The sequence below is a fragment of the Argiope bruennichi genome, chromosome X1 (genome assembly GCF_947563725.1).
Source record: "Argiope bruennichi chromosome X1, qqArgBrue1.1, whole genome shotgun sequence".
NCBI classification, from domain to species: Eukaryota; Metazoa; Arthropoda; class Arachnida; order Araneae; family Araneidae; genus Argiope; species Argiope bruennichi.
The window spans coordinates 133,822,296-133,850,218 of record NC_079162.1 but is presented as its reverse complement, the minus strand read 5'-3'; the positions used below and the strand labels follow the sequence as shown (position 1 = coordinate 133,850,218).

General features: G+C 29.2%; 1 protein-coding gene across 1 annotated transcript in view; it reads left to right on the top strand.

Moving 5' to 3' along the window:
* Positions 1-27,126, top strand: part of LOC129958128 (alpha-N-acetylgalactosaminidase-like) — a 38,680-nt gene extending 11,554 nt beyond the window's left edge. The window contains exons 3-7 of the mRNA XM_056070328.1: positions 8,190-8,364; positions 16,404-16,498; positions 19,328-19,489; positions 21,739-21,936; positions 26,835-27,126. Coding sequence (XP_055926303.1) covers positions 8,190-8,364; positions 16,404-16,498; positions 19,328-19,489; positions 21,739-21,936; positions 26,835-27,101 — 897 coding nt within the window. The 3' untranslated portion in view covers positions 27,102-27,126. The remainder of the gene's footprint in view (positions 1-8,189; positions 8,365-16,403; positions 16,499-19,327; positions 19,490-21,738; positions 21,937-26,834) is intronic.
* Positions 27,127-27,923: the final 797 nt, after the last annotated feature.

Here is a 27,923-nt window from a genome sequence, read left to right as displayed (position 1 = left end):
AGTTTAACTAAATTAAGTTTGTTCTGTTTAAGGAAATGTGTTCTAAAATAAATTTTTGATTATTAAGCTGGTTACTTCTTAAAAACATCAAAAGGAATAATTATTCTTATAACTATCTATATACAGGGTGTTCATTAATTATTGTCGGGGTTTCCGTACCTCATAACTTTCGAATAAAAAATATTACGCAAAAACCGGTTACTTATTCATAAATTACAACTCAAAGAATTTTACGTGGCAACAATGCGATCTTAGCGCATTTGCATTCTGGGTAATTATGACGTCATAAATAAAAATGGCGACCGTGCAAGAAAAAGCAATGTGTGTATTGTGGTTTTTCGAAACTAAATCAGTCATAACTACTCAACGTCGCTTCAGGACCACGTACAAGAAAGATCCTCCTTCGGATAATTCTATCAGACGCTAGTTAACACAATTTCAGGAAACTGGTAGCTTTCTACACCGAAAGGGAGCGGAAAGACCGAACACTTCGCAGGGAGATGTTGATCGCATCCAAGAAACGTTTACTCGCAGTCCACGAAAATCAACGAGACAAGCAGCTGTGCAGTAACATATACCGCATACAACGATATGGAACGTTCTCCATAAGCGCCTTCATCTGAATGCCTACAAAGTGCAAATTGTGCAAGCTTTACACCCGAATGATAAACCACGTCGTTCTGAGTTCGCTGAACAAATTTTGACTCGAATTGAGGATGAGGAAAATTACCTTCGGAAATGATTCTTCGGTGACAAATCCACTTTTCATGTGGCAGAAAAAATGAATAAACATAACTGTAGAATATGGGACTTGGAGAATCCCCACGATCATCGAGAATTGGAATTGCTGAAACAACAATAAACTCCGTGACATACCTTGACATGCTGGAGATGTATGCGGTCCCTCAGATGCAGCAACATCAGCCAGATGTGATATTTCAACAAGATGGTGCACCCCCACATTGGGGTATGATTGTACGTGACTTTTTAGACGAGAACTTTCCCGACAGATGGTGTGGAAGAGGTGGACCAAACTCATGACCTAGGAGATCACCAGATATAACACCGCTGGACTTCTTTCTATGGGGGTTTGTCAAGAACATTGTGTATTAGACTCCTGTGCCCTCCCTTAATGAACTGAAGCACAGAATTGTTACTGCGATCCAAAATGTTACCCCACAAATGCTGGAGAACACTTGGAGGGAAATCGAATTTCGTCTCGATGTGTTACGAGCCACGAAGGGCAGCCATGTGCACATTCGTTAATCTTTTTAATATCATTAATAAAATTCTTTGAGTTGTAATTTACGAATTCGTAATAGGTTTTTTTCGTAATATTTTTTATTCGAAAGTTATGGGATACGGAAACTACGACAATAATTAATGAACACCCTGTATAATAATTATGCTGATAGATATAATTATTCTTATAATTTAATATATTATTTCTTGTAACTATACCTCCTTTCAAATTTCTTTTCATATAAGAAGTAGCAAGATATATGATGAATTATAGCTTTAAAAATGCTACAATAATAGAATTGAAAGATATGAATGAACATTTAGAGAAGTGATGATCTGCAATATGCTTTTCACGTCTTTAATACGCATATATCCTATATACATAGGATATATGCGTATTAAAGACAGACAATGAAATCTTTGGCAAACAATACTAAGAATAGAACATAAAGAATAAAACATTAAGCATGGAAGGAAACTGATTTACATTTATTAGTGAATTATTTGCACTCCTTTTTTTGTATCATTACATGCCTTTTATTAGTAAGCAGTGACGATAGTCTATACTGATAAAGAGATACAGGAATAAAGTGCAAAAGAGCAAAAATGAGTTAACTTTTTCTCGATGAATTGGTAAGATATTAATTTTAACGCTAAAATCGACATTTCTTTTAAATAATAATAATAAAAAAATATATTTAAATTTATATCTTTTACTCATACAAAAAAACTTTCTATTTTAGTGCTTTCAGCATAATGGTGTGCAATTTAAGCAAAACTTTCAGTGCTCTTAAATATTTCTTTCCGGAAAAGAATCAAGATTCTCCTAAAATATTTTGCTGTTAATATTTTGTCATGAATGAAATAGCAAACGATTTTACTATGTGGATTAAAGCTTTAAAATACGTTAAAAGTATAACAACAACAACAACAAAATACTGTTACCGACGTCCAAGGAATTTCTTAATCTTACACATCTAAATATGGAAACAACTCCTTAACAAAAATTGTCAAATATCTCCGGATGCAATGGTATATTAATCAAAAGCTGTACTTCGGGTATTTTTTTCATGGGAAATCTATTCATGACATTTAAAAATTGGTGTTCCTTAGGAAATTTCAAAGTTTGTATAGTTTTAAATATGTAGACAAAAATTTTAGGCTGACATCTTTTATTATCCATCATGACCTTTTTTTGTTTTCACATAGGAAGATTGATTGCAAAAGAAATCTAGGTGGCTCTTTTTATTTTCCTCATTGCGACAGTACAATTAATAAATTTGTTTGAAGTCATCCAAAGATAACATTTTCTAAAAATTTATTTTGGTTGAAAAAAAAAATTAATTTTTAAAAATTATATTTGTGCATTTACTTTTCAAAAGACACTCAGAAGCTGGCTATCTTCAGAAATTCAGAAGAAAAAGTCCCAGCATCTTAGAAAATAAAAATGAAAAGTTGTAACCTTAGTATAAATAAAAATCATCCAATTGTCTTGGAACCCTTCAAAGTTGTGGATCCCTTAGGCAATTATCTTTTCTACTTATTTTATAATCCAGTTCCTGGCCAAACATCACTGCTAGTATGTTGCTAAGATACTGGAGGATAACCTACTGCCATTTGTCGAGCCTCTAAATGGGAATTCAGCAAGATAATGCTTCAATTCTCATTGCAGTCAACACAAAGTCTGGTTTAATTTTCCGAATATAAACAATTTCTCTTGGACTGCATGTAGCTTAGATCATAACTCAATAGAGAATCTTTGGGGAATCATGCATCGGGAAGTTTACAGTAAAGGAAGACAATATTCTGTAAATGAAATCAAGAGGGATGTATGGTATGAATTGAGCTCCTTGTTTCGTCGACGGAAACTCGTATATATGAACGAATTAACAGAATAGATGCACAACCAGGTTTTTAAACTGTTTATTTTAATCTAATTTCATTTTTGTCTAAATTTTTCAGACAATGTTAATTTTGTTTTTAATTCCCTTATAACTTGCAATATGCTGAAGTGAACTTTTACAGTTATAATATTGTACATATGTGTGTAGCTCATTACACTATAAAGTCGTATTAGGAAAATTGATTAAAGGCATTTTAAAATCTGTGAATTTACTTATTGTCTAATCTGCATCGCAAGGCATTTTAGCATGAATTAAAGTAATAAGAAAAAAATATTTATATATACTTCATTATTATTAGTACAGACATAATTTAATAATGGTATTGGCATTGACAAACTTACCTCATATAAAGCTATTCTATATTTATGTTTTATTGCTGAAGTAATTTTAGCTGGATCGATTATATTTAAGACTTAGAAAGTTAAGTCAGGCCTGGAGACAGATATAACTCTGCCCAAAGTTCTGTAAGAAGATTATTATTATTATTATTATTATTTTTTTGCGCCCTTGTTTTCAACTTTGATGATTTAGGAAGTAATTTAATGTGAAATATTAGAGTATTATGATCGCTAATAATCTTTACGGGTGAGCAAAATATTCATAATTAAAATATTTTTGAAGTTCATACTGTTGCATATGCTTCCTCTCGATTTTTGGCGAATGTGTTTTGTAGTGGACAGTTTCTGATTCATATAACAAATGGAATTCTGCTTGCCATCATATTCTTGCAATAGGCAGGCTCTTATATGTATCTGAAATGCATCAGAATCGATAAGGAATAGTTTCTCTAAAGATAGGGTGTACAACTTTGAGTGTTTTTCCGGGATTTTTTCCTTTAAGTTCTTAAAAGGATGTTTGGTGTATTTATTTCCAATTAGAGATTTCTGATGTTTTTTTCGTTATTACTTCCATGAGTTAATGAGAGGTTTCTTATAGTCAAGTAATCAAAGTAAACTTTATAAATAGGTTTTAGTTTGAAGAATTGTATTGTCTTAATTTTTTCTAGATGAAGTTGATGCTTTATTGTGTTCTCGCAAGTGAGCATTTCTTTGGATTTACTACGAATAAAAGGCATTGTAATTTCGTAAATATGCAGTTCAGGTGTTGCAGTTGTGTTTCAAATTCAAGCTGAAATAATACATTACTGTAGATATAGGCTTTTGCAAATTCACTAAATTGATATAAAGTATAATAATGGCGTTGCAGAATTTTTAAGTTCAAAAGGTTAAATTTTAAATAAATATTGGACTCGATATGTTTTAAATGATGTATAATCCTTGCTCTACTTTCCCACTGGACTTGTTATGATGTTAACTTTTCCTATTCTGTATATCAGATCGTTCCCCATAGCAAACTCATCTAGTGTTGTGACGGCATTCAGTGCTCAGTAGTATATGCATAGTTGTATACCCTTGCATTTCTTGTAAACACAGACTACTGGATCACTTTTTTCTATTAATCCTGCATCTAATATTGGTTTCCATATGATATGTTAAACGAATTTTATATTCTTTAACTTTAGAATTTTTCAGCTTGCCAGTAAACAATCCTTGATGTTTATTAACAGGCTCCTTTTTTTTTCCCCCTCTGAACCTCTTTTAAGCAATCTAAGTTCTTCTCTTTATCTGTTTCCATTTTCTGCTAAAGTATATTGAATAAGTATATAGTAGTACTTATTCAATATACCTTAGCAGTATACCTTATAGTATTTTCTATAAGTATATAGCTTATTAGCGGCAAATATTTTCTCTTGCTCAATGGTCTTTTCCATCTTTAATTTTAACTCTTGTAGGTAATTCTCTTCAGATTGACCAATATCCATTGATAAGGGAATTTCTCCAGAGCATGATGATTTTAATTTTTTCAAAGGATTCATGCTTTTTTTCTGTACACAGAACAGTGAAACCTATAGCAGAGTTCGGAACTTCGCAGTAGACTAATAGTAAATTTGGGTTGTGTTTACCCAATTCGAAGAATCGGTTCTTATTACATGTGGGAGAATTTGTTTCAGAACTTTGTTATATCTCTCTATTAAATTGTTGCTGGCTGGATATCCAGGGGGAAAATTTTGAACGTAATTTAATCTCTTATGAAATTATTTTGTAAGTTTCGAGAGGAAAATTTACCTTGCTCACTGGCGATAACATTCGTTCACAGCTCTCTCAATATTTTGTTCTGTATCGATGAATCTTTTCTTCATTTCTGTTTGTAAGAAAGCTTTTCTCAACAATGGTCCATTTCTTGCTCTCTCCGTAGCTTTACTGCTGTACAGGCAATAATGACCTTATCAGCATCTATCGATTCTTCAAAATTCTCTTCCACTTCTGTGGAGTGAATGATCTTCTCATTCTCCTGAGCCTCCTGAAGTTTGCAGAATAGGGAAAATCATCTCTACTGATGTTGCAGTTGTTGTTTTGTAGTGTAAAGGCCCTTTCTTTGCTGCTTATTTTAATATTGAAAAAGTCCTCACCAATAGAATTAACTAATTAATTCCATGAGTTATTCAACAAAGAACATTTAACTTGTCTGTTACTACTATTAGCATATCTATATTGTTGAATTAATTATTTCCACAATAAAATAAATGGAGACTTGGCAGACTTCCACTTCAATCTATATCCATCAAAAGCAGGAATTAATAAAATTTTGCCTCTTTCTTTATTCAGTAAGAACCAATGATATCTGTGTTCAGAAATCAACGAGGACTTCGATTTCTTTTGAATAACTAGAAATAACGATCTTCTTTAAAGACCTAAGGTACTGACTGAAAATGAAAGGAATTAATTTTGGCATTACAGTTTCTTGGTTATTTATATTTATTTGGTATTTGAGTTCTTGTTGAAATTCTTATCGTTTTGTTTGGTTATAAATTCATTTCTTTCCATTTATCTAGGCATTTTGTTGTAAGATCCTGAAACGACCACTAGTAGTAGTGAGATTTCAGCTTTGAGTTCGGAGCGTTTTAAGTGCGAGACCCGATTCCACAGAAGACCATTTTTGTGCGGGCCTGGTGCACGTTAAATCTGATGTTATGGTCAAATGTCCATTCGTTGTTGAAGTGCAAAAGTGTGGAGAAGGGCCTCAAAATGTCGTTCTCGTCATTTGACCGGGATTCAAAGTTACTACGTCCGTCCTAAAATAGCCCTCGTGTTGTTTCCTAGTGGGACATTGATGTAACTAAACTAAAGCTCCTTTTTTTCATTACGGAGAACCGTTAGAAATAGCCGTTCTTTTGAAATCGTTTCAAAATTCATTAGGGTATATTTGTATCAAAGTATATGTCGCACTTTCTTTCTAATTCTTGCTGCTGTAGCCATTTTTTCTCCTTGATGAATGGCTGTATGAGGAGCAGTCTGTTTCCTATGATTGAAAAAAAATTATTAGAAATTAACAGTTTGGTTCTTCAAGGGACTCGATATCTTCAACCTCACGCATTTTGGAGTAACATTTTTGCCACAATATTTGGAACGTTACGATATTGAAACGTCAGCAAGGCAATTTATATAAAAATATGAATCAATTTGTACTGTCAAATGAATATCTCAGAGAATTATGTATGACTTAAGTACATTTCTCTGAAAATTATACATATGTCTTCCAGGATAAAATCCAAAGTGCACCTTTGCAACAAAATCAGGTAAGTATTTTTACTGAAGCACTGTATTACTCTAGATTCACTCTTTCTTTTGCGCTAGTGTTAGGATTCCTAAATCATACACAAAAATACAAAGTAGTATGCTGTATTTCATATTTATTAGGTAACATCCCAATTAATATATAAATAAATATTTCAAATTATAATATTTTTACTTAATATATTAAATAAATATAAGATTAAATATTTTATCCACGATCATAGTTCATTCGGAAATTAAAACCTGCAAGAGGGCTTTTTCTTTTGTATTATAATTCGGTAGATAAAATCACTGTAATTTGTTTTGAAATATATGTAGTGTAATTTTTACTGGTTTTATTCACACTTTTTTCAGTTATTAATTTTAATTGATTTGTTAAAATACTTAACTTCAATATATATATTGAAGTTAGCAATGCTTCATTAAAATCTACAAAATGAAATGTTTTTAAACCAATATTTCATTAACTTTAAATAGTAAAGTGGGAAATATAACATAATCACAGAAACATGTGATGTGAATCATGCTCAAAATGTTGATTAACCAATGCAATTAAAATGTTATTTTTATGTTGATCATAACCTAGAAATATTATTCATTGTATGGATTTTTTTTTTTATTCTACTGTGCTGAAAGAGGAATAATTCTAGGTTGAAATCAACCCACAAAAATTTCTTTTTTGTTATGTGAGTCAGTGCCAAATTAGAGTTTGGATATTATCTGTACAAATTAAATTTTAAATTCTACACAAGCCCTAGTTTTTGTACACGAGATGTCTGTAAAGAGCTTTTTGTTAATCAAATACATTATTTTATTCGTACATATAGATTTAATTTTGAAAAAAAATGTCAGATGGTAACGCGAGTCACATAGTGTTTCCTATTAAAAAATCTTTCTCCATCTTTTTATTAGAGTTGCTCTTTATGGCAAAACTACTAGAGATGCACATATACATACACTTCACATTTAATCAACTTGCAACTTTTTCAACACGTTTTATTCTTCTTAACTTCAAAGAAATAATCCGATTTTGTCAAGGTGTCGTTGTCCAAACCTTGGTGAAAGAACCAAGTAGGAAGGCAGAAAGCAGGAAAAGGCGACAGTGAGAAAATATTCTGAGTTTATATGGCTTCAGAAAATAATCTGTCAACTCAGTATTTTAATTTTGTGGAAAAATGAACAGTCCACACATCTTAGAATTTAAAGTTACAGTGAAGCCTGAGTTTAAATGATTAGAAAATTATTTTTAGAATTGATTAGAAAATTATTTTTATAAGTAATTGGAAATTATTACAAACACATATATAAAGAGAAAGAACCTAAATACAGAAAATCTCTGAAAACAAGTTTTCATTTTTATCATTTTTTAATGTTGCATTTGCATTCTAATTGTCTAAATCATTCATAGATGCACAAAAGAGGTTTGAAATTAGGAATTTATCAAGATTTTGGACTTAAAACCTGTATGGGGTACCCTGGAATCATTGGTCATATGGAGCAAGATGCTAATACATTCGCAAAATGGAAAGTAGATATGGTTAAACTTGATGGGTGCCATTCTACTTTAGCCCATATGAATCACGGTAATTGAAAATTTGCTATGCCGTAAATGGTGGTGGAATTAATTATTGTGGTTATTAATATTTTATATATTATTTATATTGATTTAATAATCAAATTTTTACTGTGATCTTTTTTTTTCCAATAAATGTCATCGTACTAAATAAACATAAGATACGCATTATGGTATAAATTCCTTGCAGTTTTGACAGTAGTAAATTATGTGCATATTGAAGTGATAATTTAACAAACAAAAATATTAGAATCTCCCTTACCTCGCACACTTCCATCTCCGCTCAATCAGTTCCATAATGCTCGTTTGAAAAGGAATATTAAATTAGATGTGCAATGAATGATCTGCAGCATTCGTCAGTTTTTACTTGTAATAATTAATAATTTATCTCTATATAATTTTTCCTCTGAATAACGTTTTAGAATGCATTTTTTATTGATACGCTGTTACTAGGTAATAGTGAGACTTTGAACTAGTCTACTTTAATTTTTTTAAATATATTTATTTCATCTTTTAACGTGTGTTAAGCAACGTTATTTATTGATCTTAAAAGAATTCTAATGATAGTTTAATAATTACTGCCTCTTTAACATATACATCTCTGTCTTCATCTTTTACAAAATAGTAATTAAGAAGAGTATAAAACTTTAAGAAATTTGGGGGAATGACAACATTTTCATAAGTTCTTTACTCAAATTGAGATGAAGAACAGGAAAATAAAGCTTTTGTGAACTAATTAATATATAAAAAATGTTTCAGATGAAAATTGGGATTTGTATATTAAAATATTTTTAACAAAGGTACAAAAATATTGCATAAAAATATATGTTAAAATATTGTAACAAAAGTTTTTACGTTAAAATTATTACACTTGAAAGGATTTTAATTTCTAACGAAAACATAAATATCATTCATGGTTAATATACTAAATCCGTTTTTAACCTTTGGTATTGGCGATTTGCTAATTGAACGAATATTGAGAAGATTGTCTCATTATCAGAAGAAAATGGGCGAAAAATGTTTTTTAGTTTAGTTAAAAAATAAACAAGTAGTAGAAATTTAGATAAAATCTCTCAGAAAAGCCGATAGTTTAAATGGAACTTACATTTTTCAACGAGTTTATTTTAGAATAATTAGTTGATAAAAAAGTAAGCATTTTAGGATGAAAAATTTTTAATGAATCGTTCTGAAAATTTTTTAACACTAAGAAATATAGCAATGTTTTATAGCTAAAACAAATGGACACTTATAATGAAAATGTAAGAGTTTTGTATAATCAGTTATCAAATTATCGGATATATTTTCCTTATATTCATAAAATTAAAATATATCTTTAGTTTTAAAACATACTAATGTTGTTAAAATTACCTAGAGGACTTTGCATTTATTAGAGGAACTGTCAAAAATGATTTTTTATAAAGACATATTAAAGTGCCCCATTCGTTTTTTCAATACAAAATGAATACATGATGATTGTTGTTTAAAGCTGATTTATTGCATTATATATGGATTGTTCATCTCTATTGCTTTCTTTCATCGCTGAAGAAGCCTCATTATTCCCTCTTCTCAAAATCGTTGGAATTTGCTTGAAAATGTTTCCCGATGTGCGTTTTTATTTCCCTTAGGGATTGGAACCATTCATCACGGAAAGAAGTTTAAATGACTATAATAAGTATCAGTCAGGTGGAGCAAGATTTGGAGAGTACGGAGGTGGTGATAGAACGCTTAAATCAAGTTGTAACAGCTTGGAAAATGACTCCTCGTCAGCTCTCCAATTCTGGCTGTTTTTCATTTATCAAATGGATTGCCATATTGGGCAGAATGGATGATTTTACCTTGAGGAAGGAGCTCACGATACACGTACAATTTCTCAATCCCTCCAAATGGAGAAAACAACTTTCTCCAGGTGAAGTCTGGGCTTCGTAACTGTTGTAGGACTATTGTATATAGATTTAGTGCATTTTCGATGTACATTTGATGCAAAATCGATGCCTCTTTAAGAAAGGATCTCTTTTATGTCACTAGAGAAGCAAATCGATTTTAGTGGTGTGATTCCAAAGGCTGGTTTTCGTCAATAGGCGTGGAATCCAAAACGTCACATCGACTGGCATATTCAGTTGTGATTTATATACCGTTGTTCTGGGAATATTAGTGGCATCTGCACACACGATATAGCTGAATTTCAGCGTCACTGCTGTGATAAAATCTTTCTTTCGTTACTGGGCTGTCACTGCGGTCTTCATATTTCAAGTAAAAATTAAATTTCTTAATTAAAAAAATTAATTCTTTAATTTTCTTAAACCTATTGCGGACTGTCATGATAGTTTTAGCATCACAGTCATGAACAAAAATAATAGGACGCTTCTGTAACTTTGCTATTTATTATCGCATCTCCACAAAACTGGTGTCAATAGAAATGGCTCGTGACAGGTTTATTTAGATTGCTATGCTGATTAATTGGCCTATTTAACACAATTATTTTCCCATTACGCCTACCAAATTTTTCTCTTAATCAATTGCTGATCATGAAATGAGTCACCAAAAAACTTTATCGTAAGCTTCTCATAAAAAATTTCGAGAGTTAAAGTTTTGAAAAATGGCGCATTCAATGTTAAATGAATCATAATGACTTTTGGCGTTATCTTAGAAACTATGATGCATTTCTATTTTTTTTTGGTTAATTTAAAGAATGTTATTTTACTACACAAATGGATGAAATAAATTTATAAATTAAAAAAAAAATTCTTTTCCAATTTTTGTGAATATGCATGACTGTGATAAAGTAAATTGTAAGGTAATAAAAGCCTTGACGCACCTACATGCTGAAAGATTGTATATTATTATTTCTGTTTCTATGGATCTACTATCATTTCTATCGAGAAATGTGAGTTTTAACTACTTTTATAAAACATCTTTGATTAATTCCCAGATCAGATGATTGTCATACGAAGTGAAATTAACTTTCTAGTAAAAAATAAATTTATTCAAGCACTTGATATTATAAAATATGTAAAATTTCAGAAAATATTTCTTATTAGAAGAAAGAATACTTATTTTTCTGTATTGCGATTTTTATCGTATATTAATATTTTATTATTTTTCTTTCGAAGATTTAAAGATCAATGATTATCTGTGCAAGTAATTTACATTTACGAATTTTGAAGTAGAATTTAGGCATCATTCCAATAGTTTTAATATTTTAGATTTTGTTGGACTTAAAAATTTCAAATTAGAGTATGAACACTGCTTTACTTATACATGAAGCTCAAAGGCAGTTATAAATTTCTATTTTTCGTGTTGAAAAGCATTTTCTTTTTTTATCGAGGGATTAAAAAAATGCTATTTTTAAAAGGAATACGATTTTTATTTATTTAAGATATTCTATTAATTGAAATTACTATTTTAATTACTATGTTTCAAATATGATCTTATATTTTTCCTCAAATTTGTAGATTAAGACAGTGTAGCTCAAAGAAATCAAATCTACGTTAAATAGTGACCAATAATTTACCAATAAGGTTGAAGTAAATAAAATGCAATTTATCTTTGCTTTTCTGTCGCCGCCTTAAGAGCTTGTGATTTGGATTAAGCCACATATGTAGATAGCTTCATCTTAGAAATTTGAAACACTGATTGATTCTACAAGTGATGTCTATCAGAGCCTCTACTTAATTACAGGTTTTATGATAATTTCCCTCATTTGTGACGCAAATATGGACTTCTTTTCTTTCAAATATCTCTCCTGAGCCTAATTCAACCATCTATCGTTATTGTATATTGCTAAAAAACCGTTCTTTATTCTTTTTTGTCAACTTGGTTGTGTGTGATAAGAAATAGCAACAACAATGTTATCCTCCTTCAAACTAGACAATATATCATTAATATCATCACATAGCCTTATTGTAGGCTAAAATAAAATTAAAAGTTATGTAGTCTATACAAGTATATAAAAAAAATCCGATGTTATATTCGTGATTTGTATTTGATACAAATTGCATTCTCGCGCATAATTCAATGGTTTTTGTCATAGAATTAGAAAATGCAAAATTCATATGCAAATGAAGGATCACTTGATCCTTTTATTTATTTATTTATTTTATTTATTCTTACTTTGATTGTCCGCATGGCTGTATGCATATTGTGACTGTATTGTTGATGAATACTGTTACTGAAAGTATTCAAAAAGGCAACTGATGTTTTAGTTACTGTATAATAATAATAATAAAACACGTCTTTTGGACATTAACATCGAACTGAAAATTCTGCACATAGCGACGGTTTTAGTGTCAAAGCTACATTTCAAATTTCATATATCATATATCTAGTTTGTTGCTTATTTGAGTAGTGTCGTTTGAACACTCATGAATCAAACGGACTAATAAGCAGTCAAACATTTAGCAGATCTTAGGTTTTGTGATGAAACCTTATACCAGATTTCTTCCATTTAGCCTTATTTGAGTTATGTTTTCTTCCGACAGATAGACATAATAACTTATTTTGATTTAATCAAAACCTGATGCACTACTACATTTTTGATGTAATGATCACATACGAAATTTCATCGATGTAACTCGCTCCATTTTCACATACATAAAACGCCTCACACACAGCCCAGTCTCCATTAGCATTTGCGAGTGAACGAATATGAGTGGACATTTTTACAGACAGGAGGTCATAATTCCAAATAAGTTTTTTACTTCAAAAAAATTCGGAATATGAAGTCACATGGTCAAATTGTTAGACGATTGCACTGTTTTGTTTTGTATACTTCGTATACGAGAAAAAAAAATTAAAAATTAAATTCTGATGAGATAAAGAAAAAGTGATTCTCGGTGATGAATTGTGTCATCAACATAAATATACAGTGATTTTAACCAGATGACGTTCAAATGAATTTTTTTCTGTGAATCAACATTTATTTCTATAATTTAAAGTCTTAAACTTACTTATTCTATTAATCTGATTAAAATATTGATAAAATCTTTATTATAATCAAAAAGTACTTCTTACCTTAATGAATTTTCTGTTTGATTAACAATGACTTCAAACTGAAAATGAACTGAATCCTTTATATAAAGGCTGATAAATTTATTTTTTTAAAATGCCATTATGCGAATTATTTTTTACTAGTGAAATAAAATTTCACTTATATACTTTGGGACCAATGTATTTCATTCACAATAAAACTTTCTGGGTGTTATTGAAATGTCTATGGCGGGATCAGTATTGAGACAGATTCGAAAATATTTTTTAAAGTAATGAAATTCTTAAATTTCCAGTGAAAAGAAATTATGTATTAATTTGAATTTGAAAATGAATATTCGCTCTCTAAATCAATCTGTGCCACATTTGGTTAATTTTTTGGAATCTCAGCGAAATGAAACGAAAGAAATGAATTTTTTGCTTTTAGCAATCGTGAGTTTTGCTCAATATATGGTTCTTAGTGAGTTGTCTCTTTTCAGATGGACTTTTAAGCAAACAAAATTAATTATATCTTAAGAACTACTGCGAATTTCGGAGAGATTTTTGACACACATATAGAAAAAGACATACTGGATCGAATTTTAAAAAATCTCAGTTTCTGTAATGAGAGAAATTCCGAGGTGCTAATTAATTAATCACGTTAATTAATTCGGTAAATCAGTTTATCGATCTAAATAAACTGTCTTTTCCAGTAATTTCCATTGACACCAATTTTGTGAAGATGCTGTAATAAGTAACAAAGTTACAGAAATCTCCCATTATTTTTGTTGACTATTGTACAAACCTCGTTTGTTGTATCTTTTGCACTGTTACATTTTTTTAAAGCAATAATATGTTGCAAATACTTCCTTTAGCTGTCTATATTGAAGGATGTAGAAAGAAGTTTTACATAAAAAAAGACTGCCTCGCCTTTATAATATAATTTAAAAGAGCTTTAGGACGACTGAAACCGATATTATAGTGGCTAGTAGATAAGCATCCATTTTCATATAAACATAGCCAATTAAAACAATTCTTAGCATGATATGAAAGAAACTTATTTTGACACCCTATTATTTGGTTACCTTCATCTGTTTTCAAATACTTTTTTTGAGCTTCATAGCATGTAGTAGATTATTAGTCCAAACCGCCCAGGAAATATGCATTCTATTAAATAAATCTTTAATATTAAATGATGCATAAAACTCCATGTTGCGTTAGATTAGATTTTTAATTTAAATTTCTATACCGAATTTAGGAAAGTAGTCTCATTTTGCTACACCTGTTTTTCTCTTGACAAGATACTATCAATCTCTTTACCATTAGTTATAAATATCGCCAAAAATTTTGTAAAATGTTTTTGATCGACAAACGTTGCCCAAAAAAAGCTTCTACCCAAATTGTTGGAGACTTACTTAGCCGAATTTCGATAGCTTATTCATAAATAAATTTTGATCTGAAAAAATGATTAATTTCATGGAAAAATAACTTTTTTTTTCGACTTTGTGTTCACGGAGCTTAAGAAAATCATTAATTTTAATTTTGCTTGCAAATTTCGATCTAAAATGGCATTTGTTTTCAACCATAAACTATTTTTCTAAAAATTTGTTGCTTTGAAAAAAATGTCTTTTGGTTTAAAGAAATTGATTAGTTTTGACTTCCACTATCGATTGTTTCTGTCTTACAAAGCTTGTCTGTTATACTTGATTGAAACTAAAGCTTAATTTTAAAGCATGTACTATCTATACTGTTCATCACAATCGGGTTTGTTAATAATAATGATGATTATGATGATGTTGTTGTGTCCGCGTTACCACAGAAAGGGGTTGCATTAGCTTTTGAGGGTAATGACCCCTGAGCACCCGAGTGCAGAAGTCTCACTTCCAGCTTAAATGAAGATGACACTCACACACTTGCTTGCACAACCCCTTTTTACAGGGTTGGCTGTTTCACACACCTCACAGATAGAACACAAGGGAAGAACAACCATTTGAGAATCAGGACTCGAACCCGGGACACCCCTATCACGCGGAAGACGCGCTACCTCTTGGCCATTATGCCGGCATCGGGTTTGTTGAAAAGTAGATAATAAAAATTACGAGGACGTAGATATATGTTATTATTATTTTGGATAAAGAATCTAGATACCTCTTGGCCAGGATGCCGGCATCGGGTTTGTTGAAAAGTAGATAATAAAAATTACGAGGACGTAGATATATGTTATTATTATTTTGGATAAAGAATCTAGATACCTCTTGGCCAGGATGCCGGCATCGGGTTTGTTGAAAAGTAGATAATAAAAATTACGAGGACGTAGATATATGTTGTTATTATTTTGGATAAAGAATCTAGATAAGTCCACTTGGTATTTTAATGGGTAAATGCATGTGTCATTTTCAAAGATTTTTTTCCTGTCGCATTTCAGCGGATAAAAAATTTTTCACTCGAATTTTCTCTCAAAATATTAGTTATATTTTAAATTACCTTGATGTAACTTGTACAAACATTTAGCACAAATTATATTTTATATTCCCTCTTAATATTGTACAGATTTTCGTTTTCTTTTGAAGATCTCCAGTCCAAAGATCAATTTAAAAAATTAAAATTATGAAAATATAATACGAATTGCGTTTTCTACATCAAACATATATTAATTCAAATTCTAAAGTGTTTAGCTTTGTTTGGGATGAATATAGTTTGAAATTATTTTCACTTGAACTCGCAAAACATGATGCATATACTTCTTATTTACATCGATAAAATATCGAAACAAGATTTTTAGTTTACAAAATATATTGTTTTTTACACTTTCATTCCTGCTTATTTTGAAAATATCATATTGAAAAACTGAACTTAGTATTTATTTCCTATTCCTGTATGTAACAAATAATGAGTGAGGTGTGCGATATGCTAATGATTAATATATCTTGTATCTATTATTAATAATATTACTTTGTCGTTAACAACTAATCTGGTTCTATTATGACACGTACCTTAGTATCGGTATGCACACAAATGATTCCTCTTTCATTATTAGCATAATATTTATTATAATTAATATTTCTGTTTTTCCTTTATATCTTTTAGGCTATCCATCATTTGGGAAATATTTAAATCTTACAGGTAGACCTATGGTATATTCCTGCAGTTGGCCTTATTATCAACTTATAAATAAAATTGAAGTGAGTATTTGCGAAATTATTTCCATTTACTCCATATTTAATATGAATAGAAAATCTTTTATTTTAATAAGATGTTGTTGGTTTAGGTATTTCTTAATTATCTCACAGCTTTCTATTATTTGACTCACTCACTGCATCAGCAGAATTTCAGTAATAGAATTTGTAATTGATATATTTTATTTTGAAATGAAGACAAATTCAGTGCTTATTGGTGCTAAAAGTTGTATTTTTTTTTATTTTCTTATTTAAGTTACATATGTTTGTATTTTAACTCGATGACTTGCTTTAAAAATAGTAATGTCACTTGTGATAGTGTTAAAATGTGCCAAAATCTTGTAAATATGATTTCAGAGAGATCGGAACAATTCAGGGAATTCATTTGAAAACGGGAATTATTTTTATATATAATTTTTACCGAACTTCACAATTCCAGTATTTTTTCATAAATAGAATGAAACATCGTTGACATGCTGTAAAAAATCAATCCATTACTTATAGTACAAAGCGGAAGCCATCCGTGTTTCTAAACATGCGCTGTGCGGAGGAAAGGTTACATTTAAATTTCTGAGGGACCGACATTTCGGCTATGTAGTAGGATCGTTAGTTCGGAGAAGTTCCTTCAGTTTTGAAGAATAATTGTTATGCATCTTGTTTATAATGAATTTCGATTCAAATGATGCTGTTTTGTATCCATTAAACAGTTGATTGTTTGCCTTATTTTTATATTCCATGTGCTTATTTCAAAAACTTTACTCTGTCAGCACGTTCTCTCGCAGTATTTAATATGATATCTTTATATTTCCTTCATTCACCGTTTTTAAATCGAGTCGTGATCGAGGCAGCGTTTGTCAAAATAGTCTAGGTACACTCAAATTGGTTAAATGAATATTTCTAACTGCACTGGAAACGAAGGATAAACCACCATTTCATCGCATGTGTGTGTGGGGGAATAATATTCTCCCAGAAAATCTTCATTAACGAAAATAGGTTTTGTTTGTATTTTTTATGGTAAAAGGTAGTGGAACTAAGACCCACCTCCTGTCACAATTAGGATTTGAAGCTTTAATGACTCTTTATTTTTTTTAAAAAAAGGGGGGGGGGGAGATATACTCATTCCCCCCCCCCCCTTTCCTTCTTTCGAACATCGCACCACATGTTATGAGAGTAAAAGTAGGAATGTTGAGCATTATTAATATTCAAAACCATTTTAAACTGGATATAAAATGGTAATTCCTAGACAATTTATTGTGACTAAATATTATATTAAAATTAATTTTTTCCACTTTTAGGAGATCTTTTTGTTGTATTATATAGTTTGTTATTAATTATTGCTAATATTTCTTAACCTAATTTTTTTTTTCAATTTGCTTCTTTTTAAACAATAATAATACGGATTTTCGTGAAATTCTGCAATTGGATGGATGTTATAGAGACATGGAATAGAAGTTATTGCTAATATTTTATTTCAATGTTTTTTGAATTTTATATATGTTTAAAATTCCCCAAATATTCAAAATGCTCCATAATTTTAAAATAATACTAAACACAATAAATTAATTTGGTTGATACATTATAAATACATATTTCTCTAATAATTTTCTTAAAATTTCTTTAAAAACAGCAACATTTTTCTTAGTATGAAATTTGCTTTTAATTTTGTTATGAATGAACATGAACATAAAAATATGAAATATTATCCAGATTCCTATTTTGACGAATATTTTTTCTTCAACTTTTTGTGCACATCTTTATAAGAGCAAGTAAAGAGCCTAGTATAAACATTGAATCAACTGATGAAATGTAAAAACGAAAGGAAACTTATACTTTTTTTTAAACATTTGAATAGACTAAAACAAACTTTAAAGTTTTTTTTTCTTCATCGAATTGAATTTTATATTCGAAGGATCTGTAATAAGTAAGGCTGGTTTAAAAGAAGAAGAAATGGTGGTTATCCCTGGAAAATTTGGTGAAAATGATGTGAAAATAGATATGAAGTACGTCTATTGTGCAAATGCGATTTAAATGTCTTAAAAGACACAATACTAAATTAAATGATATATTCGATTTTAGCCTTTATAGATTCGAAAAATAATGACATGTTCAAGTATTTTTCGGAGGAAATGTATAAAAAATTATCAGTATTTAAATAGTTGATGAATCATTTTGAAATAAGCCACGATTTCAGTATGTTGAATAAGATGTTTGAAACCAAGTTAGTCCGTAACTGTATTTAACTATCAGTTCTGTGCGTGCTGTCTTGTATGTCGAAAGAAGTTTTAAATTATCCAAGCATATATTTGTTTTTGCAATTTCAATGTTTCATATTTATTTATGTTTTTAAAATCGTCGAAGATTGAAAAATAAATAATATTTTATTTACTAAATTAAATCATCTTATTTTCAAATCAATTTACTTCATAAATATTTCTGAAGTAAAAATTATTTTCCTTTGCCGTACAAGTAGGGGATGATTATATTTTGCCTTGAAATTTCTATATGTTCTTCTGGAATTCAACAAAGTTAATTATTTTGTGGAATAATTTAATGTAAACTTATAAAGCTGCTAACTTATAAAATTACTCTTTACAGGGTATTTTGGGTACCTTCGTCATTTGATTTTGTTAATATCTTGTACTAAACTGAGCTAAAATTAGAAGATGATCTGTTCCCTCTCTTATTCATTTTTAATTTTAATATAATAGGCTTTTAATATAAATTTGTTTTGAAATTTTTAAAAATGATAGAAAAAGAAATAATGGTAAAATATTTTAGTTTCATACTGCAGTTCTCTTTTTGTGTTTTGATCAATTTTCTCCTTTCAATTTTCAGCCAAACTATAAATTAATATCGACGCATTGTAACTTATGGAGAAATTACCATGATATTACTCCTTCATGGAAAAGCATCCTGAACATTATTGACTTTTTCGGTGATAACCAGGAAGTTTTATCCCGACATATTGGACCTGGCTGTTGGAGTGATCCTGACATGGTAACTTATTATATACTTGAAGTTTTGATGTCAAATATTATGCTAATGAGTTGCCTTTCCGAAGTGTAAAATTTTTTAAATAATTAATTTAAATCTAAAATCTTCACCTCCAAAACTCCTGCTGGCCCACTTACCAATGAAGGAACAATCTTATTGAAGGTTTGTGGAGAGTGAAATCTTCCCTTGTCATAAAAAGAAAATGAGTCGATTGCAGTCCTGCCATCTAGTACGTTTCCACAAAACAGCAACAAAGTGCATATTTTAAAAATTAGAAGCAAACAGATTGATATATAATTTAAAGAGATAGTAGAATTGAAAACAAAAAGAGAGGATTCTCCAACACTAAATGTTATACATGAACATCAGTATCATAAAGATGTTTTATTAAAATTCCTTTAACTATAGATACAATTTAAAGTTACGAAAGATTAAAAAAAAAAAAAAAAAGAGAGAGAAAGTATATTAATATTATTAACCAGTGGGAGTGGTCTTTCTAAAACTTTCTCACATTCTAATAAAGGTGTTATCATTCTACCCATTCTTAAAAATGTGGAAAAGCCTGAATGCATTGCTCAGATTTTTGTTTTCATAGTCACGTACACTGAATAGTAAAGGAAATTTGTACATGTCTATTAACAGCATGGCACTGGCGGACAATAGTTACGAAATGTCGTTTTTTGGCATAATGTTAGTGTTTTTACTGAATTTATCGTGCTATCTTTAGAGAATAATCATTGGCATGCGGTTAATACACAAGTATCAGAAAATCGAATGTGTATTTTGGACGGCTTTCTTTCGACCAATTGAAACTAAAATTTGACATAGAATTACAGTTGTAGTCATGACCGAGTTTTATTAAAGTTTGCATGCATGCGAAAGTACAGATTGACAGATGGTGAACTCTTTGGTAGAATTGTTTGAAAATTTGATAAGCATCTTAATTTTAGATCTACACCTGTACACCAAATCTTATCTCTTTACGTCTTGTAATTATCATATTCACTTCTATTCGAACAGCTGGACAGACAGACTTTATCTCAATAAATTTGGTTCTAAATTTGATAGAAATCTACAAATTTTATGTTAAACCCATTTCATCTGTCTAGCTCAAAGCGTTTTTGAGTTATCGTATTCATAGACAGACAGACAGACAGACAAACATAATTCCAAAAATGGTTTTTGGATTCAGGAAAGTTCGAAACCTGGAGATTCTTCAAAATCTCGAGTTCGAATTTCATTTGACATTTACAATATATTTCGTATACGAAGTATACTGTATACTTCGTATTCTAGAAAATTAAATTAAAAACAACACAATCAAACTTTTTTAAAAAATAAATTTATACTTACTATACTTCATGCTCTTCAATATAAACATCTTTGAGCATTCTGTGCTCATTCTCTAGTTATTTTTTTATTGTTAAAAGATACTCTTGTCAGTTTAATCTTCCATTCATATATAAAATCAAATTTGATATATAAGGGTTAAAAATGATTAAGTAAAAACAGAAACATTCAATAAATAAATAAAAAGCCTAATTATATAAATATTAAGCATTCTTCTCTCTCTCTCCTTGTGTGTGTGTATGTATGTATGTATATATATATATATATATATATATATATATATATATATATATATATATATATATATATATATATATATATAATGATATTTTGAAATCTAAATTAAACCCTAATTAATTTCCAAAGTTTTATCTTAATTCAGCCCATGTTAACTTCATTCTAAAATGTTCTCTTATTTCTTGATTCAATTCCACCTTTTTTTTTATTTAATGAATGCAACAGAAGCTCTGTAAAATTGCTGAGATCGACAAATTCTCTCACAGAGTGAAGGGATAAAAATGTGTCAATCTAAGACATTCCTTTAAAAGATTCCTATAATTCTCTTACATAAATTGACACATGTAAGGAAATCCATATCAAAATCTCACAGTATAAAATCAAGGGTATAAATATTTCATGAACTTTTCGTCGTTTCGCTCTTTTGTCGTTCTGTGTTGATGTGCTCGTCGCTTATGCTTGTACATAAATCATACCTTGCACTTGCACGTTTATATCAATAAACATGCAAGCGGAAGACATGCAGTAAAAGTGGGGGGAGGGAGGGTTATAAATTTTGGAACTAATAAAACTAAGAGCAGATGTATTTCTAACTGAAGGAATCACCTTATTATTTCTTACTCAGCAACATAAGATATTGACATTGACACAATTTTTGTTTTCAGCTTATGATTGGAAATCAGCCTTTACTTCCCAGTCAAGCACGAGTACAAATGGCTGTTTGGTCAATTTTACCTGCTCCATTACTTATGTCAAATGATTTGCGCCAAATGCATCCAATATTTAAAAACATTCTTTTAAATCTTAAAGCAATTAAAATAAATCAAGATCCATTGGGACTTCCTGGTAAAAGAATATATAAGGTAAATCTACATTTTCTCCTTTGATATATGTTTTCTTATGTTGCAGCAAACATTTTCAGAAAATATGTACTTTAAAATATTTATACATGCAAAAGAAACAAAACTTTTTCTGGTCTTTTCTCTTTTGTTGACAAGCACGTATTTAAAATATTATCATAAAATCATGTACATTAAAATATTTGTTAAAAGACGTGTTCCGTGAAATACATTATGTGATCAAAAGTATTCGGACACTTTCGAAGCTATGCATATTTTCAAAAATCTCGAAAAAACCGGAATAAACTGTATTTGAATTTCGACTATGTGAAAATATGTTTAAATGCGAGTTTTACCATAAAAACTCTATAAAAATGGGTGTTTATGAGACCGCCCAGAAATTGATGAGAAAAAAAAAGTATTTTGTTCCACCCTGTTTCTCAGAAAGAAGATTGGCGCAGCTTAGCCAAATGTGGCTCTTGCGCCAAAAAACCTCACAAATCAAATCAAACTCGGAAAGAAGATAATCATTTAAAACTTTGAACAATTGTTTTACTTGCTATAGACAACATTTACATGCGTTTTTGTAAAAATAACAAGCCTATTTATTCAGTAGAAAATTACTTTAAAAAAAAAAATCCCACATTTTTTTTTTTTTTTTTTGTTTATAAAACTCAATTTTCAGCCAAATTATTTGAAATGTACAGAATATGTGACAATATGTTATAAAATCATTGTAATAAAATTTAAATTTTATAAATATTCGAGGAAATATGAGTATTTTCTATAGAATTTTAACTTCCCGCACGTGAAATATAACTTATTTTTCTTTCCATAATTTCAAAGCCAATTTATATAAAAAGTGATAATTTTTCTATTATAAAAATTCCAGTTGATTGTCATTAAAATTCAGAAAGATGCCGGCATTACAATGGGCAGAATTTCATTTCTATAAGAAGTTAAATGATGCACAGTTTTCCGCAAAATGGTATTTTTTAAATCTGAATAATCGAATAGTTAAACTGATTTAAAAAAACATTCTAAATAATCCTTCATATTCCTAAAATAAGTACTTGACATTAATTGGATTAAATTACATGTCATAAATAATAGAAAATTTTGTTATGTTATTCATTTCATTTTCAAAAAAAATTAGACTTCTGATATTATGTAACGTTATTTAGAATATAATTGAACGTGAGCATCCGCATATGATTATGCTTTATTTATTTTGAAGATGTGTCAATTACTAATAATGAGGTGACTTTACCATTTGCTGCAACAATGACTGCTACTATTTGAGGAGGGCTGATCATTAGTTTTGGAATATTTGTACAGGAATTGTGCACAATTTTTGTAATAGAAAATTAGAAAGCCATATCACTGATGTTGAGAAGTTGTCATCTTGATCGAATAACAACCTATCTCAATTCCTCAACATCTATTTCAGCAAACCTGTTATTCAGAAAGCGCTAGCTGTGCAGAGTTGGTTTGCTGATACAGATCTTGAGAAATCAAATTTACCTACTCAGAGCGTTGATCTCAATTATCTAAAACAATTGTGGAGTTAAATGGGGCGTCGATTTCGAGCTAGAACATATTTTTCTAGTTTTCTTTTATAAGAAAGATGTACAATTTCTGTAGAAGCCGTCCAAAAACTAGAGGATAGCCTTCCTCATAGAGTAAGGGCCGTCATTGCAATCGATGCATTTGCCGTATAAACGAAGCATAAATGTATCTGAAAACTTATTATTATATTGTAGATCAAACCAGTGTAAAGCGTGTGTGAATAATGTAATAAACTTTTTTATTTATGATATCTAATTAACTGTAATTCATGAGAAGTACTTAATTTATAAATATGAAGGGGTATATAGCATATTTCTTATTTTTTACAGAATTCAGTACTACAGTTCGAAGATTCAAGTTTAAAAAATATCAATATATTGAAAAACTATTGTTGTTGTTTTTTAGCTTTGTTCTGGTGGAAAGCAACTGAAATACCACTATCCTTGTGAAACTCAGTTCTATTCATCTGGAATTTTCATATAGATTGTCCCATATATCTGACTTTGAAAAGAAAAATAGGCAATTTTTCGTTTGCGCAGTTGAAATTTATTTACTAAAAATCGAATATTTACAGAATTTTCTTTACGTTTCAATAGGGTGCTTTGCTAACATTTTGTCTCATATTCTGTAAGTTTCATTGTTTAGAAACTTATCATTTTATAAATAAATAAATAAAAACTTGCGGAAAAACTGGAATTTAAAAAACAAACATCTTAATTTTTTCCTGAATATATAAGCAATGATTTTACAAAAATGTATGCAATTGATGTCAAGTAAAAACATTGCTCAAAGTTTCAAATCCTTATCTTCATTCTGAAGCAGAGTGAGTCAACTGCCCCACCCCCCTTCATCCATTTCTGCACGTTTCCTAAACATCTGTCTTGATCTTTCTTTTTCAGTCTGATTGCAAATTTAGCTATAGACTGGTTTTATTTTTTTATATCGAAATATGGCCTCAATGATTCCCTGCCACTTAATTGGGAATTTGTGGGGAAAAAATAGCTCTTCAACTTCCACTAAGTCACAGAAGCTGCCTCCTTCCCAAGCAGTATTAAGAATAAAAAAAAAAAAAAAAATGTTAGTTATTTTACTGGAATTGTGATAACAAGATTTATGCTTACATTGAGATATATTGTTGAATCAACAGATTCATTCTCTGTATAAGCGAGAGTTTTGGTGTAAGGCTATTATATAATTTATTATTCTGTGGAATTTAGAAATAATATATTGTTGGATTTACATTTGCAGTCTGTGCACAAATTTTGAACTTTTGGGCAATTGTATTTGTTTCCTTACAAAAAAATTGAAGCACTTCATTAAAAAAGCAATATAAGTCTTTTGCTTGTGATCTTTTTGGATAAAACCATTTTGCATTATATCATTTTTGTGACTAAACATATTGATGACCACCAAATAAATTTCTTTGGGCCTGTAAAATTTGTTGATTGTAAAAAATTGTAGTTTAATTTTGTCATTGATCCATTTTGCTTATATAATTTTATTTGATATACTCTTTATTATTGCACATGATTTTAGATAAAGTAATATTTCTCAGAAATTATATAATTATTGTTTTTATTTCAAATTTTAGAAACATTGCCAATTTGATTTTTATATCACAATGCATTTTGTAGATGCAAAAACATTAATATTTTAAAACCGATATTTATCTAAAATATTCAAAACTTTTTGTATACATGTTGTCCACTCTAGTTGTGACCTAATTCCCAATTTCTAAATTGTTTGAAATAGGTTTAGTATAGTATTAGTTATAGTTTAAAAAGGTTTTAAATGAAATATAGAGTGCTATTTATGTTGTTTTAAAGATAATGAATGTACTTCTCAAAAAATTAAGAAACATAAATTCTTTTACATTCCCCTAGTTCTATTAGTAATCTAGTAAAATAAACTTGTCAGGTTAACATTTTAAACAAATTATCAATTTTCTGTGATCATAACTGACTGTGTTATTAGGCTTTTATTTTCATTATTTTTACTTCAATGAATAGTTATTGAAAAAAAAATGTAACCAGTTGATTGGATGTCCATCCTTAAAACAGCCATTGAAACCGTTTAAAATCAACTAAAATAGTGATATCCAGAGCTTCATAACTCCATCTGTTTTGGCTGCAAAAGAATATAGCTTTCTTTTGTTTAAAATTGTGGTATGCTGAAAATACTCACTAAATATTACTAATAAGACTGGGGAGGGCTATATGAAAATTTAAAATTGTATTTAAAAAAATCAATTATCATTTATTATCAATATAAAATATTATTCTAATTAAAGTATTTTTCCCAATTGGAATTTTATGCCTGTGTTTAGTCATTAAAAATTAACTTATCTTCACGATTAGAATGGATATCCTATATGATGATATATGAATGATTTTAGGAATAATCCAATTTAACTGTCTTATAATTACAAATCGAACTGAAAATAAAGATTGTATAGTCTGTAAAGTCAAAAGCATTTTCTTTTTATTGCCCGGTAGTTTCCTCTTTTCATACTGTTTTATTTAACTTATTTCACTGAATTTTAGATGCAAAAACTTGTCTTTAGATTTCTGCAATCAAATCACTGCAGAGTTTATGAATTATATAAAAGGACGTATTGAGCATGCCTTGATATTCTGTGTATATTGATATGTACTGTTTTCCTTCTCACTTCCTCGTATTTTGCACAAGTGTATTTTAAAGGGCAATATGCTTATTTTTAGAATTTAATTATAAAGTAATCGCTTGGTGTAATTAAATGATTATCACTTTTAGAGTGCCACCTGATATTAAATTTTAGGGAAAAATTGATTTAAAGACTCCATAATATTTATAATAATGAATTATTAATTATAAATTTCGAATTAGATTACAATTAAAGTAAAAAATTTCTTCTTAGTACATAATTAAAAATGTGCTTTTAATTTTTTAAAAATTAAATTTATTTTATTATTTTAGAAAATTTTCCGGTGTACAATTAACCTGATTTCGTAAAGATAAATGGTTAGATTTCGAATCAGTTTAAGTTTCTTTCATCTTCTAGCCTCTTAAAGATTGTCTTAAAAACATCAAATTGATGTATAAACATTGTAGAAGGTTTTCTTTGAAGACTCTTTCTCGTTTTAAAATCAATTAGCAATGGGCTATTCTGTTACTGCCATATTAGGTATTTAAGAACAGTCTGTTATGAATAAAAAGTTATGAATTCATATATAATTCTATTAGAGAATGCAATCAAATCACTGCAGAGTTTATGAATTATATAAAAGGACGTATTGAGCATGCCTTGATATTCTGTGTATATTGATATGTACTACCTTTGCTTTTTTTCTTAAATAATAAAATACCCTTTTCAGAAGAACTACATAGAAGTATGGACAAGGCCTATTTCTCCAGTACAGAAGGAAAATACTTCATATGCCATTTTGGTGTTAAATAGAGGTAAATCTAAAAAAATAGTGAAATTCTTTTTAAGAGATATTGGTATGATCAACAAAAGTGGATATAATTGTTCTAGTGTGTTTTCTAACCTGAATCATCATCTTCTACCAAACAGCCATGTGAATTTTGCTGTTAGAGCAATGGATGTATATATGTTAAACTGTGAAATAATCTTAAAATAAAATTTGAAATTTATCTTCCAACAAATTTGTCTTTATTGTTATAATTGACTATATATATATATATATATATATAATATCAGCATGCCTTTTCTTCATGATATGTTGCAGTAAGAGCAGTGATTTACATTTGTAAACATTTATTTAAGGTATTGAATCTGTATACTTATACTAAAATTATTTGTTAATTCTTTATATCAGCTTTGAATGAACCCAATTCTTAATAGCTATTTTACTAAAGTGAATTAAAGTAATAGTCTCTGTCCTATTAAAATTATTACATTTTTTGCAGCTATGCTTAATAGAAAAAAAAAACCACAAATTAAATATTCTTTACAAGCTGTTAAACGTAACTTACTGAAGTTAAACAATTTTGATTAATAATGGAAGAAAATTGGCACATCTGTAGATATTAGTGGCAAACTTTGTTTCTCAGTTTAAATTTTAATGCATTAAACAGTAAATTGATGGTAATATTTTGGGATTCATATTAATATATTATTTTAAATTTATTTACAATAGTAATTCAAAATAAAACGATTTTGAAATTATGATGTTTAATTCTTACAAATTATAAGGAAAATTAAAAATGGCTATTAATTCATTTATTTTGGTGCAATCAAATTTATTTTCTTAATTATTTTTAAATTAAAGATTTGATTTCGTTTACAGTTTTATTTTTATTTTATGTAGATTGTCATATTATTTACTCATTTCTGTAAATTAAGGACAAAGGTAATTTATATAAATTAAGACGAAAAGGCTCAAGGAAAAAATTGTTATAAACATAAAGCCTGTTTAGTAAAAAGAAGATCCGAAACAAAA